The sequence below is a fragment of the Drosophila hydei genome, unplaced genomic scaffold (genome assembly GCF_003285905.1).
Source record: "Drosophila hydei strain 15085-1641.00,03,60 unplaced genomic scaffold, DhydRS2 tig00008114-arrow-pilon, whole genome shotgun sequence".
Lineage (NCBI taxonomy): Eukaryota > Metazoa > Arthropoda > Insecta > Diptera > Drosophilidae > Drosophila > Drosophila hydei.
This window is the reverse complement of record NW_022045827.1, coordinates 580,177-596,733: the sequence shown is the minus strand read 5'-3', so window position 1 is coordinate 596,733 and position 16,557 is coordinate 580,177. Positions and strand designations below refer to the sequence as shown.

At 37.9% G+C, this 16,557-nt stretch overlaps 3 protein-coding genes across 5 annotated transcripts; 1 reads left to right on the top strand and 2 right to left on the bottom strand.

The window, feature by feature from the left end:
- Nucleotides 1-1,339: 1,339 nt before the first annotated feature.
- LOC111594949 (small glutamine-rich tetratricopeptide repeat-containing protein beta) lies at nucleotides 1,340-2,623 on the bottom strand. Its single transcript, XM_023308446.2, has one exon. The coding sequence runs from the start codon at nucleotides 2,523-2,525 to the stop codon at nucleotides 1,479-1,481; it is 1,047 nt and encodes a 348-aa protein (XP_023164214.2). The 5' UTR covers nucleotides 2,526-2,623; the 3' UTR covers nucleotides 1,340-1,478.
- Nucleotides 2,624-2,709: 86 nt separating this feature from the next.
- LOC111594948 (MAGUK p55 subfamily member 6) lies at nucleotides 2,710-11,642 on the top strand. Its single transcript, XM_023308445.2, has 10 exons — nucleotides 2,710-3,237; nucleotides 3,434-3,531; nucleotides 7,887-8,039; nucleotides 8,471-8,968; nucleotides 9,677-9,775; nucleotides 9,846-10,007; nucleotides 10,074-10,284; nucleotides 10,348-10,679; nucleotides 10,762-10,836; nucleotides 10,991-11,642. The coding sequence occupies exons 1-10, from the start codon at nucleotides 3,138-3,140 to the stop codon at nucleotides 11,165-11,167; spliced, it is 1,905 nt and encodes a 634-aa protein (XP_023164213.1). The 5' UTR covers nucleotides 2,710-3,137; the 3' UTR covers nucleotides 11,168-11,642.
- A 90-nt stretch (nucleotides 11,643-11,732) lies between these two features.
- LOC111594947 (proteasome maturation protein) lies at nucleotides 11,733-12,641 on the bottom strand. 3 transcript variants are annotated; one of them, XM_023308444.2, is made up of 4 exons: nucleotides 12,487-12,635; nucleotides 12,300-12,424; nucleotides 11,967-12,232; nucleotides 11,733-11,899 (listed from the first exon to the last, which is right to left on the bottom strand). In XM_023308444.2, exons 2-4 carry the CDS (start codon nucleotides 12,300-12,302, stop codon nucleotides 11,764-11,766), a joined length of 405 nt encoding a protein of 134 aa, XP_023164212.1. In that variant the 5' UTR covers nucleotides 12,303-12,424; nucleotides 12,487-12,635; the 3' UTR covers nucleotides 11,733-11,763. The 3 variants fall into 3 exon arrangements, with proteins under 3 accessions (XP_023164212.1, XP_023164211.1, XP_030080270.1); XM_023308443.2 differs by having other exon boundaries at nucleotides 12,300-12,512; nucleotides 12,576-12,627; XM_030224410.1 differs by having other exon boundaries at nucleotides 12,300-12,641.
- Between the last annotated feature and the right edge of the window lie 3,916 nt (nucleotides 12,642-16,557).

Genomic DNA, 16,557 nt, shown 5'->3' with positions numbered 1-16,557 from the left:
TGAAGAAACTACATAAGACAAAAAAACTTAAGGAGATATTATGATTAGAGAATTTCTCTAACAACGATCCGCGTTTAATAAACAACTGTCAAAAATTACAATACAACAAGGCTATAGATGAAACTTCCTCCAGCTGGTGACAGCTGCTCCAACAATCCTGGTTTTGGATTTCGGGTGAGTATCTACTAAACTTTCCATGTAACTGTCTACCTTTGATATTTTTCAGAGCCTGCAACAGATCAACAAATAAAAATGCAGTACGGTTAATAATTCTCCTATTTTGCATTATTTCCAAACAAAAACGCAATCACTCACACACCAAAAAAAAAAAAAAAAAACAAAGATGTTTGCAAATTTTTGGCCTGATATTTTAAAACAATGAATCACATAATTTTGTTTCAATCAATGGGAATGTCTGTGGGCACATTGTTTTAACATATCAGGCTATTTTCCTTTTCTCTGATCTGTCCAAAATGCTAGATGTAATAATATATAAAAATAGTTTGTAAACAACTTGCAATATCTGCTCTTAACCATATAAATAATCAATTCAAGTTAATGAAAAATAAGAATTCCCCCTCCCCATAAGTATATGAAAGATATATGCAAACACTCGTAATAACATTTTTGAAGCACAAGATTTACAAACATAAACGAAAGAGTTTGTGAAATCAAATCAATCAAAATCAAAATCACAAGCATATTTAGCATTTTTATTTTTTTTTATTTGTTCACACATATTATGCTCCACTATTGTACAACGTAGCAACAGCAAAAAAACAAAACAAAAATTACAGATCTTAAATTTCAATAAATCGGAAAAATAAAGTTTCTAAAGAAACAAAATATTTTAAGTTTTATTTCCTAGTTGGGCTGTAAATTAAACTAAAAATAGAATAAAGTAAGAGGCATTTATACAGGCATAGTCATATGATTTTTAAGAAACTTGGCACTTGGAGCATTAGCTTAGCTGACAGAGATGCCTATATTGACTCAGCTCATCGTCCCGAGCCACATACATACACACACATATATCTTATGGTGTCTGCCACGCCTTCTTCTGGGTTTAGTGTATAATCAGCACAAACTCTGGGGAATCCCAGTTATGTTTTTGCGCAAGTTGTTTATCTATCGAATCTATTTTTGAGAGTTATGCAATCTAATCTTATTATTTCGGTGCCCATGTGTAAGGATTTTCATTGTATGCAGATACATATATATTTGGCCTGAGAAGATACAATTGGTGACTATATCTCACCTTTTGTAATAGTACTCCCGCCATGTTTGTCTTATATTTCAAAGCCATAAAAGAGACTTCTGTACGTGTTTTATTTTTATTTGTTATTAATTATAAATATAAATATATCTGTCTGTGTGTTTGTATTTCTTTTTTAAACTTTTAACACAATTGATTTCAGCTTAAACCATAATAAATGTATGATGCGCTCTTTAATTTAACACTTAATGGATGCACACATCTAGATGCTGGGAGGAGGCTGATTGCCTGGCTGCTGGCCACCAGGTTGACCGCCCGGATTAGCGCCTGTTTGATCTGACCGTTGTTGTTGGGCTTCAGCCACCTGGGTGGCCAGGCTCTGGAACAACTGTAACATGTCGTTAGGCATTGCCGGCACTGAGCCAGGTGCACCACCAGCCGAGCCGGGTGGACCAGCACCGCCAAGTCCACCCAAGTTGAAAAGCTGACCGATTGTATTCATTATCATCGGATTCTGCGTCATCGATTGCAATTGCTCCAAATCAATTTCAGCGCTGCCGAACAGGTTGCGCAAAGTAGGATTCGAAAGCATGGCATTGAGCCCGTCACTCAACTGCGACAACTGTGGTGGCTGATTGCGTGCATTGCGAACCACTTCTAGATTGTTCCGATAGTCCGCATTATCCGGTTCCAGTTCAATGGCCTTGGCATAGGCATGTTCAGCTTCATTAAATTTTCCCAGATTAGAATAGGCTACACCCAGGCGGCAGTACGCCTTGCTATAGTTGACATTATAGAGCAGTGCCGACTTGCAATCAGTCACAGCGCGTTCATTGTCCCCAAGGCGAATGTGTGCCGCGGCCCGGTTGCAATAAAAGATAGGATTCTTGGGGTCAAAGGTGATGGCGCGATTGTATTGCAAGAGCGCCTCATTGTATTTGCCATCCTTCATCAAGCGATTGCCTTCGTTTTTAATGGACTCAGCCAAAGCCAACGATTCGGGGTTACGTTCTATGTATAACGATTGGAAGAGCTCAAACATATCAATGTTCTTTGTATTGACAGCGATCTGGTTGGCGCTGCCTGATGCACTTGAATCACCACCAGGAGTGGGAGTACCATCTGCGGCAGCTGCTGTAGTGCTCTGAGACACCTGCTCTACTTCCTCCTCCCCAACATCGAAAGCGGCTTGCAGGCACTGGATGGCCACTTCAATGCTTTCACTTTGATCCGGCGACATGACATCCACTTGCTTCTTCAGATAGTCAATAAAAGAGCGTACAAAGCTCTGCTGCACTGCGTCCGGCATTTTTTCTTTTACTTTGTATTATTTATATTATATATTAAATTCACTTATGTGGCTGTCCGAACATGCGACTGGATTTTTAGAGGCGAGCCAAATTTCTAGGGTTGCTGTATTCTTACACATTTGGTGTTGGCGTTGCCAGAATGTCAAGGCGAGCAAATGACAAGCAGATTTCGGCTTATCGTTATCGAGCGCCAGAAAAACTCGTTTTTATTGTTGGTGTTGTTGTTGCTTGTAAAAGCTTACAGAACAGCAAGCTTCAAAGCTTTTTAGGTAGCATGCAACAAAAGACTTTTCAGTTAAACGCTCTCTGGCCCTGCTGGCGTTGGCGTGTTTTGACTTTGTGCGCGTCTTACCAACTTGTTGTTATTGTTATTGTTGTTGTCGTGGCGGAATTATTATTGTTGTGCGCTTATGGAATAGCAAAACGCAGCGATTATTCAAAATTACTTTTGAACATATGTTGAAGCATTGCCAAAATTAGCAGTTTGCTGCCTGTGAGTGTTAGTTAGTTCGTCTTTGTGTGTGTGTGTGTGTAAACTTTAGTGACGTCAGTCTTCCTGTGAGCACAATCCTTTGGTTTTGGCTTAGCTTGACTCATTCTGTGGCGCCACCATGGTGCGTTGGAGTGCACGTTCGCGTCGGGCGCGGCAGGACCAGGTGGAGTTGCTTGCCAGCAATAACCGAATTGGCGAAGATGACAACTCCGATAACGGTAATAGCTTTTAAATAACAGTATCTGAAACTTCAGCTTGTGTCAAAACAATAACGAATATGCATGCCAATTATGAATACAAGTATATGATTATGTTTATGCTTTATTTGTGCACGTGCTATCTCTTTCTCTCATGTAAATTATGCTTCATATAAAATATGCTGTTTACATGCCCTGTCTTCTTTTCTCCTGTTAGCTGCCTTTCGGAATTCAGCTGATCTTACGCATACAGATGATATCTTTCTGAAGGGCCTATTGCTGAGCAATCCAACAACACCTCACAAGGAGCTTATGGTATGAATGTATATAGTCTGTAAATTAAATCTCACATCCACACACGCACACACCTTATTCTTTGGCGCATGACCCAGTTGCAGAATCATTTGTAGTCAAACCATCTGCCAATAAAAAAAGAAAATGATGTACCGTATTTTGTTTTCCACATTATTGAACATACATACTGGCACGCAGACAAGAAAAATCTTTGTTTACTCTACTGATACGTGCGTACGTACACTCAGAGAAAAACTCTTATCGAAACGCTAGTGTGAGCTGGCTAGTAGACAATTCTTAATAATAATCAGTTTACTGACTGAAAGAGAATTATAAGATATACTTAGAAAATTTCATTTATTTCCATTTGGATGAAGTGTAATAGTTATTAATATTTCCTCTGTATGTCTATGTATATAAGATGCGTTGAGACCAATAATTTGAACGTGCTTACGGTTTCTTGTGTTATGTTACATAATTTCCCTTCTACTTTACGCTCGATTACTTACAGTGCTTGAAAGTAAAAGGGTCAGGGATGAGCATTTGCCATGCTTTCACTCAAACCATAACGGTACATCGCTATACTGAGCCATAAAGCTGAGCATATAGTTGTTCTCTCTTTTGTGCTGCTTTATTAAGTGCGATTCACTTGATGCCACTTGTGTTCATTACGACCGGGGACTTTTATGATAATCATTATGGCATAGCTATTAACACAATTTCCCTCTCACTCTCTGTCTTTCTCTCGCTCTGTTACTTGTTAACGCATTAAACTTGACCCCAAATTTTATGCGAATAAAACGATGCAAATAATTGAATAATAAGCGAGTGTTAAACTGGAATCATAGTGATTTGCATATATTAGCTTGTGTTATTATTGATTTCTGGAGCCTATGAAATTAGCAATAATATACTAATCAAAATGCCCACAAAATTGTAGAACTAACTTAATCAGTAAAAACAATATTTTCTTTTTTTATGGGCGCTTGTTTTTTTGGCAAATCTGTTAAAGAAAAATCACAAAGTTAAAGTCAACAAGCACGAAATAAAATAATCAAAAGCGACGTCGCGTGTCGCAAATAATTAGAATAATCATTTTGGCATAGGTGGAAGGAGGGTACACCTCAGTGGTTGTTACACTGTGACCTGCTATTGGGAAAGGCAGTGAAAGTAATTAGAAATTACAAGTCACGAGACTTGCTGATAAGCGAAATTCCACATATGAAATGTCACTCTAAAATTCCAGTTGCCTATTAAAGCAACGCATATAAAAAGCACGCAACAGACGACGACAGCGACGTCAACAGCAACGCCCTAAGCAAAAAGAGTGGAAACAAAGCTTTGTAAACCGGTTTTAAAAATTGCTGTTCAAAGTAAATGCGCATGCATGTGTTAATTATGAAAAACTTTATGCTACCTCGCATCAACAACAGCAACAACATCAACAAATGCAACAGCAACAGAGTGGTTGGCCTACTAATGCAGCAGCGGCAGCAACAGCAGCTGCCCAATACCAAAAGCTCAGAGAGCGGCTTCAATTGAGTCTCTGTTAACTAACAGTGTCCGTAACAGCAACGTACAGTTGTAACGTAAATACACATAAACACAGAAACAAGTGTGTACCAATACTAACACGCGCTAGTAAGAGCGCCAACTAAGCTCACGTATGTCTGGACACTTAGCCCTAGAGCGCGCTCTCACTCTCATAGCGCTCACACCCAACTCGCTTAGCTGAACTGGGTTTCGCTGTGAGTCAGTCAGTTAGTTACTTGCGAGCTGTGCTAAGGTGAGGTTCTGCTATTGTTGCGTGCGCTGTGTGGCGACCTTTTTCTGTCTATTCACTGAGTACGTGTGAACGTGTGTGTGCATGAGTGCGCTTTGCTCATTTGAGCATGGCTTAAACGGGGGGCAGCGACTCAACAACAAACATGCAACAGTTAATTTTGAATACGCGGTCGCTCGCCTGTTCTCACTGATTCGCTCTCCCGACATCGTCGCGTTCATTTCATTTTTTATTCGAAGACGCTTGTAGTGTAAAGTCGAAGTTTTTCTATAAATATAACTGTAAATGTGATTGTTTTTGTATATGTGTGCCATTAAATAAATGGAGCACAATTGGAACAAGTGTTTTGCCCATGTGCTACCTTGGTTACTCAATCAATAACAAACCCAAACCAAATTCAGTTTTAGCCTGGCTAACTGGTATACGACTTCTTACTTGATGACGTAGTCGAGCCCGCTCTATTGTGTAACGTCTTAACTGTGTTTTGGCATTTCCAAAATCGTGAGTGCTCGTACAAACGCACTCACACCACTACACACATATACTGAAGCTTATTCTCCGGCTTACTCACACAGATACATACATACACCTTTTGGACCGCTCTTCGTGCTCGCTCGCTCGCGCGTTTTGGGAGTGGCTCCAAAAAAAGTGAAAAATAGAAGAAAAAAACGAAAACCGCTTAATAAAATACTATAAAAACTAAATATAAACATTTACCATATGTAACTGAATTATGCTCAAACTCGACTTGAACTGTTTACCTAATAAAAGTTAAATTTTAAGGTTACATTTCTTAAAGAAACGTCATACGTTTAGCCTTCGCACGTTAAATTTCATTGTTATTTATTAAATATATGAGTGTGTACGTGTAATTAACAGTTTTGACTAATTAGGCATTACCTGTTGTCATTTTTGCGCAATTTGTTGTGACAACAAACGTACAAAACTCACAAAACCTTAAGGTGAAAGCCCTTTTATGTTAGTAACCAGCAAGAAGAAGCAGAATAACAACAACAAAGCTTCGTGTCAATAACAGTTGTCATTTGTATGTGTGTGCGTGTGTGCGTAACTGTTAGGGCGAGCAGTGGAAGCTCGTACTGTGGGGCTTCTTTTCACACGGAAGAACTGAAATTCGATATGCAGTAGACAAAATATGTGTAAATAAATAAATAATAATCGCTGCTTAGCGATAACACTAAGCTTTTGTCTGCAGCAGAAAAAAGAAATAGTTTAAAAGGCTTAAGACGATTGCTTGTTGGACTTAAATAACTTAGAAGTACAGTGGGTGCTGATAGAATAGTTCTCAAATCTGATATAAGAACTTTTCAGTAGTTAGAAAAATGTTTGAATTTAGAAATGAATTATATTCGGTCCAACTAGAAATAATTTGCTTCAGCTAGTTTTTTTCGTTTGATTAATTTTATATAAAATGAAAGCACCATCTAGCGGATTTCTTTGGTTCTACATGTTTTCCTGCTGCCTGTAAAGATATTTTATAGTCAGAAAAAATACAATCAAACTCTTTGTTAAATACTTTGAAATTTAAAAAAAAATCAATATTATATATTACAAAATATTGACTTTATTAATTTTTTATACTTCAAAAACTATAACTTTCTAGATAAAACTTATCAAACTACTTTTTAGAGCTTAATTAATAGCTCTAAACTAAAAAATAAAATACTTAAAAATTCTTTAAAAGCTTGTTAAATTAAGTTATATATATTACTTAGAAAAATTTACTTTACTATTTTTAAATAATTGACTTAAATTTTATTAAATTAAAATTTCTAAATTAATTTTAAGAGATTTGTCCCTTACTGGACCTTTTGGCATTTAGAAATTGAACCTTTTTTCCATAGAAACTTTCTCTATGACGTTGCGACGTAGCTTTCGTTCTCTATAGACCAAATATATATAATTTTCTGCATTCTGCATTGCGTTTGTCAAACAGATAGAAAACTTTTGCTGACTTATAAATATTGCATGAGTGAGTTGCTGTAGCGTGGGCGGAAACTGTGGCACCGACTCATAATACTAATAATAATAATAAATACAGAAATAACAAAGGCAGAGACAGATGACTGAGAGGACGCTGAGAGGCGCCGCTGGCGATGAAAGTAAATACATTTTGCAAGACAAGTGCGCCGGAAGACGAGAATTTAATGCAATTACAGCAGAAAGAGAATTGAAGCATGTTGAGCAAGGGTTCTGTTCTGTTCTACGCACGACCTAAATTTCACGCTCAAACGACCCAATTTTTGACCCAACAGTCGAAAGCAAAGGCAACCAAATATGGAACGGAGCAAAGTTCACAGGGGTTAAATGGGGGTAGGCCATAAAAAAGAGCAGACAGAGTGGAAAAGTGCCAAAAAAATGTATATGAAGAAGAAAAGTCACCAATTAACGGATGCGAGCGTCAATTAAGCCGAAGTAAAGTTGACTTGACCTAGGGCAGTGCGAGATGATGAGAGATGACTCTGTGTCCAACGCCCCGCTCAGCGCTTAATGCGACAAATTTAATTATGCGTACATAACTCTCTATCTCTCTCTCTTTCTATCTCTAACTTACTTTACATCCATCTTTTTCTAGCTGAATCCAACCGAGCCGCAGCCCGTGCCCGCCTTTTTGCCAGCGCATCTGAACAACAAGCCGATCTGCGACGATATCATACGCAAATTCTCGCCCTCGAGACGTTTAGAATCGCGTGAACTAGCCAAGCTCTTGGCCCAGCCACACTTTCGTGTAAGTATTTTGTTTGACTATGTCAAGTTCTTATCAGGTATCAACTGGCTTTTGCTTGACTATAATCAATCAATCGATCAATCAGTCAGCCTGAATAAGTTGTGTCATTCTGAAAACTCTTATGCAAGAAGTTCTCATGAGCTAAGGACTGTACATTGTTCATCAGTCAGTCAATCAGTCAATTTGCTAGTTCGTTAAGCTCTGATTAGCCAGACACTCAGTCAATCAATCAATCATTCAGCCTAAACAAACGTCAGCATGAGACAAATTCTGATTTCATTCTTTTCTCTCTGCGTTACGAGCTATTCATCAGTCAGTCAGACCTGCAATTAGTCAACTTTTAAAGTTAGTCAGTCAATTAATCAATCAGTTTTCCTAGCTTTATCCCCACTCAACACGCACCCACTCTCCCGTTCTTTGTGCCATTGCAGGCTTTGCTGCGTGCTCACGATGAGATAGGATATTTGTACGAGCAACGTTTCAAAAGTGCCGGCGGATCTATAACAAAACTCGAGGCGACAAGTCAACGCCCCCCTGGCACCTATCTCTATACGGAAGAAATACTGAACAGCAAGATGCCTGTGGAGACGATCAAAATGGTCGGACTACGACGCGATCCCAAGCAGCCGCTGGGACTGACTGTCGAGCTGGACGAGTTCAAGCAGCTGGTGGTGGCGCGCATTCTGGCTGGCGGAGTCATCGATAAACAGGGCATGCTCCATGTGGGCGATGTCATTCTGGAGGTGAATGGTACCGCGGTGCGTACGCCCGATGATCTCCAAGTGGAGGTCTCGCGGGCCAAAGAGAATCTCACGCTGAAGATCGGACCGAATGTCGATGAGGAGATCAAAAGCGGTCGCTATACGGTCAGTGGGGGTCAGGTAAAACAGAATGGCATCACAAATCTAGAATCGGGCAAGAAACTAACGGTAAGTGATAAGTGTTCGTGAGCTTTTTGTCTAAGCTTTCTGTTCGCCCTTAGCAAGTACTAAGAAGATTTTGCTACTTTTTTGCATGGATTGTAGAAACAAAAAGGAGATTTTTGTCTAGCTGCATTTATTTTGTTTTACTAACTACAGTGATCACTCGATAATAGAAGCAACATATTATAAAGCTGCAAGGTTTGCAACAAATATAAATACAATGCAAAATTTTCGACTTAAACTTGAGTTATCGAGAAGAAAGAACAAAAAATAAATATAAATTTACTAAAATTAATATATATTATTTTTGTTAGGTTAAAACTGTTGCTTACTACCCACGCTTTGCTGTTAGATACTGATATAAAGTTATCTACAATTTCTCGAGCTTCAACCTTACTATTTTCAGTACATAAAAATTCTAGTTTGCGAGAGATCACTGTAACTCAATATTATAGCTCAATTGCCATTAAATAGTTATTATATATACATATATACTTATATTATATATATTATACCATGATGTATTTGAATGCATATTATGATTATTATATATTACAACATGATCAAGCTTTTATTAGGCCAAGAAGCTAGCAAAATTCTAAAAGACCTGCATTAAAGTAAGTAAAACTTAGCAGAAAATCCAAATGAAGAGAAGTTCTTTCAAAAATCGTAAAATGTCTAATATTAATATATGTGATATATTTGAATCTTTAGTGTTATATGCGCGCCCTGTTCTCATATAATCCCTCGGAGGATTCGCTGCTGCCTTGCAGGGATATTGGATTGCCCTTCAAGTCGGGCGATATATTGCAGGTAAGCTGAAATCTACTAAAGCATAGTTAAAGTGAAATAAACAAATACATTTGCTGCTTTATTCCTTTAGATCATCAATGTCAAGGATCCCAATTGGTGGCAGGCAAAGAATATAACTGCCGAATCGGATAAAATTGGTCTGGTGCCCTCGCAGGAGCTCGAGGAACGGCGCAAGGCATTCGTCGCACCCGAAGCCGACTACGTGCACAAAATTGGCATCTGTGGCACAAGGGTAGGCTGAGCTACATATGAGCTTTGGCGTAACATTACTATATATATATATATGAACTTTGCACAGATTTCGAAGCGTAAGCGTAAGACTATGTACCGTTCGGTAGCGAACTGTGAGTTCGACAAGGCTGAGCTGCTGCTCTATGAGGAGGTGACACGCATGCCTCCGTTTCGCAGGAAAACTCTGGTGCTAATTGGCGTCTCTGGCGTGGGCAGACGCACGCTCAAGAATCGGCTGATCAACAGCGATGTGGACAAGTTCGGAGCTGTCATTCCACGTAAAAGCGAACGCCCCCCTTGAAATCCAATTGAAACTAATTATAAATGTTATCATGCAACAGACACGAGTCGTCCGAAGCGCGCCTTGGAAGAGAATGGCGTTAGCTACTGGTTCATGGACCGGGAACAAATGGATGAGGCGGTCAAACAGAACGAGTTTCTCGAATACGGCGAACACAATGGCAACCTCTATGGCACACATTTGCAATCAATCAAGGATGTGATCAATAGCGGTCGCATGTGCATATTGGACTGTGCGCCGAATGCATTGAAGATATTGCACAATAGCCAGGAACTGATGCCATTCGTAATATTCATCGCAGCGCCTGGCATGGAGCAGCTGAAAACTATCTATGCGGATCGTCGTGCCACCGGCTCCAACAGAAATCTATCTGTATGTTTAAATATAGATGCTTGCATATATCTTAGCTAGTTGTAGCTTTAGTGTTAACTGCTAATCTTGTAAACCTTTTCAGTTCGATCGTCAGAGCTCTATCCGCTTCAGCTCCAGGCGCGCACGCACCCTCGAATCCTTGGCATCGCTCTATGAGGTAAATAGGAAGCGAGCCTACGGAGTGGATTACTCTTAATCTTTGAGTCATGTCCATAACCCCTTGCACTCATTAGGCCACCCTAGTAGCGCTCTTAGATCTCTGCTTGAATACACAAACATTGCTTAACTCATATTCTCATTATTGTCAACAGGACGACGATCTGATTTCCACGGTTGAGGAGAGCAGCTTTGTCCAGCGCAAATATGGCAAATACTTCGACATGGTAATTGTCAACGAGGATTTCGATGAGACCTTCCGTCAGGTGGTCGAGACCCTGGATCAGATGAGTCACGAGGAGCAGTGGGTGCCGGTCAACTGGATCTACTAGAACGCAACGCAAGCCGATAACGAAAACTTCTAATTCTATATAGTATCTATTGAATTCCAACAAAATATCTATATAAATATAAAAAAAACTATGTGTATGCAATATTGTATAATTTTAAAATGCCCTCCGCTTCTTTTAATATTGTTTTCCTTAAGCTTAAGTCTAATGTTATTGTATGAAACGAATTCGTCCATTTGCAAAGCTGTTTTTAATTTTAATTAAATGTTTTTCTCTGCATTTCACGAGGCAAAAACGAAAGCTCCTTAGCTATTTAGCTATATATAAAACGTTTTGTATGCATATCATTTACACATACGGACTACATATACATATATAATTTAATGAATCTCTCGAGTACAACCGATTCGTATATATACATATAATTTTAAAAGAACCAAACTCTGCCAATATATATTTTTCATTTATAGTTTTTAGTTGAAGTTTGTGCGATAATTAGCAAAATGTTGATGACAAATAAAGTGCGCATTTGGCTCAAAAGAAAATTTGGCCACTATTTGACTATTTCACTTTGTGAATCAAGGAGTGACTTGTTTAATTGTTTAAGTTGGTATGTAAAGATTTTTTGATTTATTTATTTAAAGATATATGCCCAAAGACTTCTCTACGACGGCGTGCGGCTGGCGCAGATTCTCATAATTTTCGGGTAAGCCTAAGAAGTCTTGAAACGAGATTTCGTCACAGCGGCCTGTCAAAACATCGTCCATTAAGTTACTGCAAGGGTAATTATATATATATAAATGAATGTAGCCTATTATATACCAAATTTGATTCGACTTACCTGGACTGCAGGAAAGGCAGTCGTCCAACTTGCTTTGCAGCAAACCGATCCATGCCCATTTTTAAGGGGGCACCAAGTCCTTCACGATTACGCAGCATTTGCATATCTATATTATATTTGTGATCAGCATAATTCAGTTCTGAATCTCTGAGACGATGAACGTGCGCCAATTGGCTTAAACAATTTGGCTCTGTGGGTAGCGTCGCCTTGCCAGATGCGTTCAGCACATTCACGTCCACAGGGCGCACTTTTAGCGATTGTTGATTCTTTAGAAACAAAATATACAATTAAATATGGTATAAGATCTGCAATACATTCCAACTAATTACTAACCATTTTAAATACAAATTTTTGTTATTCCGGGAGTGTACTTTACGATGACAAAACAGAATTCGGCTCGACGTGAAGTTAGCTGTGAGTGATGTTTTAGTCAATTTTTAGCAACGCTATGTGGCAACCTGTCGCAGCGATAACGATAAAATGTTATTGTTGTGAGCCGAAGGTAGGATGTGGTAGCTACCAGCTTTTGTCTGCTTGCAATGCGCGCTGTCTTTCAAATGAAATAAATACAAATTTGAATTTTGTTTAATAACTTGAATGCACATTTACCAATGGAATTACTGTTGATTGTTTTGTTTCGTGTTTATACATTTTATAAGTTTGACTGCTTGAATTTTCTATATATATTTTTTGAGTTTTAATTGTCAAGGCATATGTAGAATATTGTAATTAATTTCACTATTAATCAAATGTCCAAAATCTCGTGCCTAACACACTCGCCGCTGACTCTAATCAATTCAATAAACAAATTGTGTTGTTTTTGACGTCTTATGCTTTTCGCTTTGTACTTTTTGTATTTGTGAAATCGCCCACACCTTTTAGCGGCTTTTATGATCCACTGCTCCACAGAGCAGCAACAAGAAACATGAAAAAAAATCGATTTCAGCTTTTGAGTGACAAAAATAAAAACTATATAGACAGAGTTTAATTAGTGCATGCTTACTAATAAAACTTGTTGCTTAATTTCCATAAACACAAACACAAATTGTGTTAATCAAACTCCCGCATCAAAGATCGGCACTGTCTGCTGCTGCTCACCTCCAAACTGAACTTGAAACCGGATAGAGCCATGGGCGGACAGCCAGATAGCTGGATGGGCCAGACTTGTGTGAAGCTGCAAATATGTACCTAGACATAAATTAATTATCTCGATCATGCTTGAGATAAGGCTAAGACTCGCTAGCTGCATTCGAGACGACACGATATCGGCCAAAAAATATTGTAAATATTTTTTTGCATTCAGCTACAAATCTTTTTCACGCTTGAGCAACTTTATTAATATTCTGTGTGTGTGTGTGTTCGTGTCATGTGATTGAGGTGTGGGTGTTGATTTTAATTAGTTACAATTAGATAAATTATAATTGTGAATATGCGAAGCGACCATCAACAGAGCTAGACTTCTCGATTCGTTCTGTTTTCACATCAAATTTCTGCTACGCAAATGAAATTTGAATAATCTGACTCAGAGTTCACAATATAATATATATTTAGAAACTATAACAAAGGTAAAAGATATTTAAGCTAATATTACAGTTGGAAAAACAATTTATTATCATTTTGGGAAGCGGTATTATATCAAATAATCTTAGACATGTTAAGGAAATCAAAATTACCAATAAAAAAATTAATTATTAAACTAACCTAAATATAAAGTTTTGGTATTTCCTTCTAATATATTCTTATTTTGTCACATAGATTTTTATTATATTTATTTACAAATAATTGAAAATTAATCTTCACATCTCAAATCCCAAATTAATATTACAGCAGAGTCTTAGTTTTACAGGGTATTATCTACTGGGTATATAGAACAGTGCTTAGTTGAATGGCAACACAAATATCAAGAGGAAATCATACTGAAGTACCTCGAGTACTCCAACACAAATACAAAAAACAAGTGGTGCACGAACTGGTTGATTTATAATGCAGCAGATTAGCAAAATCGGAAATGTCCAGGCCATGAAAATATACAACCTGTCTAGATTTGATACGAATCGAAGCGAATCGATTGTTGAAAACGTTTACCATTTGTAAATATACATACATACATCTAGCGAGCCCAAAATATTTTGACTTTTATGTGTGCGCAATGCATGCAAAAAACAGAAGAAGTAGAAGAGGAAGAGAGAGGTACAACATAAGTAACCAAACAAGCTGCATGCCGAGCGATAAAGGAAGTGTGTGCTGCATTTTCACACCTACATGCTAAAAATAAAGTTGAAGAAAAAAGAGAACGGTATTCGGGCAAACGGACATTGCGATTGCGGCTGTGCAGGCGCTCGACGTCATGTTTGCATTTGTATCAGCCGAATATTCGATATCGAAATTCGAAACACTCAACTCTTTTGGCCATGCGTATCGCAATACAGAAACGTTTGACTTTTGCCGACTTTTTTCGGGTTAGCTACCGCATTACACATATGCGAGATGCAGTTGCAGTTGCAATTACTGGGAATTCACAGCTTATGTATCTATTGATGTATGTACGAGCACGCCATTTTGTGAGAACTTTGACATGCATTGAAAAAAGCGAGCAAATGCCAAGTGATTTATAACCTCACTTCTTGTGAATAGTATAAGAGTTGCAGTTGGCAGCTCGGTCCGACCGACCGACTGACTGATTGTCCAGCTGCCATAAAATGTACGAATGATCTTTTTAAGATCGCTCACGAACGAGGAAAAAACTTTATGATATGGCGGCTGGCGGCTGGCGGCTGGTGCTGGTGCTGGTGCTCTGGCTGTCTTAATTGGCACCCATAGGATTGTCAGAATCGACCCCTAGAGATACACATACACTCCGGCCTTATCCAATCAACGTAACTTCTGCTTACAGCTGCGCCATTGTCGTCGTCGTCTTCGGTACCCATAAAAGTTTATGGCATACCAAAAAGTAACGTTCGGTCGAAATTTGAAGTTTTTCGTTCACTTCGAAACACTCTCCGGTCAAGCTGTTTCGGTATGTCTCTATTAGCGATGACAATGGCTGAGCATGCAGCATCCATCCATCCATCCAGCATCCATCGCAATGCAAAAGATTATAAATTTGATGCCATATCGGTCATATGAATGTATATATATCTGACGTTTATGCATTTATTGCTGTGAAAAAATGTTAATTCCGTCTACACACTTTTTATGTGTATTTGACTTTATACATTTTCTTTCCATTTTGTTTCTGTTGTCTTCTCTCCCTACGACTCTAGACATAGTTGACTCTTTTGATGCGGTATTTTAACTCGGCATTGAGTAAATACTCGTAACGAATACTATGTATTAATTGGCAGCCATCAATAAATCGAAAAGTGAACATCGTAAATCAATCGAAGCAAGAAAGCGAGATTTCGATTCAATTCCGTCAATACCCAAAGTTCAACTTGCATTCGGACGCAGCCTTGCTCGCGAGTCAACGCTCGCACAGCTTAAATTCTCCAAAGAGAAATGAAGTAATTACAGCTATATGTGTATGAGAGTATGCATGTGTGCGAAAGAGGCAGAATCTAAGCAAATTTGCATGTAGAAACAGCTCTATTCCATTACAAGTAGATTTTACATAAAAAATAAAACTTATACTCTTGTTAAAACAAATGCAACGCCCATGCTTTAATACGCCAAAGAGAGAAACAGTGCATATAAATAAAATATTTGTAGTTATGTGTAGCTGTGTGAGTGTGCGTGTGTCTGCATAGCAATTTTCTCGTATTGTTCCAATTCAATTACATGCAACACGCACACTTTACAAGCAAACAGTGACGGCTCATTTGCCATGAGTGCAACAGAGCTAGCAATAGTGTCAAGCACTTCAATGGTGTTTGAGCGATGAAGGCGTACGCAAAGCAAAATCAAATTGACAGCGGTAGGTGGAGCATAACAGCTGTTTTGAGGGGTAATGGAATGCTAACTATAATTAAATTTAAAGACAGTTGTGTTTTGTGAATTTTATTTTTTGTTTATTTCAAATAGCACATGGATTTTACATAAATTAATTTTGCAGCCATAATTTAACTAAATATTAAATTTACATGCAACGTGTGCGGACAAATGTTGATATGTGGGCAACTTTTATAATTACTTAATACATATACATATTGTATGTATGTGTGCTTGTATGTATGTTTAGTTGCGTTTGCTGTTTTATTAACATTAAATTCAATTTAGTCTAGTAGCTAACTAATTGTTATTACATTGCATTTAAGTAATAAACGTTAAAATTTTGTTGTGTTATATATGTACAAGTCTGTGTGTGTGTTTGTGTGTGTGATTGTTTGTTATCAAATTGCAACAAAAGAAATATTTATACATTTTTCTGTTGCATTTCACTAAATTATTTTTGTGGTTTTGTGTGTTCCAAAGCAATTAGACAAGCGGGACGGCTATACAAATTGTTTATGTTTATATATATATATATATATATATATATATATATATATATATATTCTTTTTTTAAAATTTGTTTTCTGCTTTTGCAACTTAAGAACTATTTTTATATATTTATATATTTGTGTCTCTGTCTTTCTTACATGCTAAACATTAA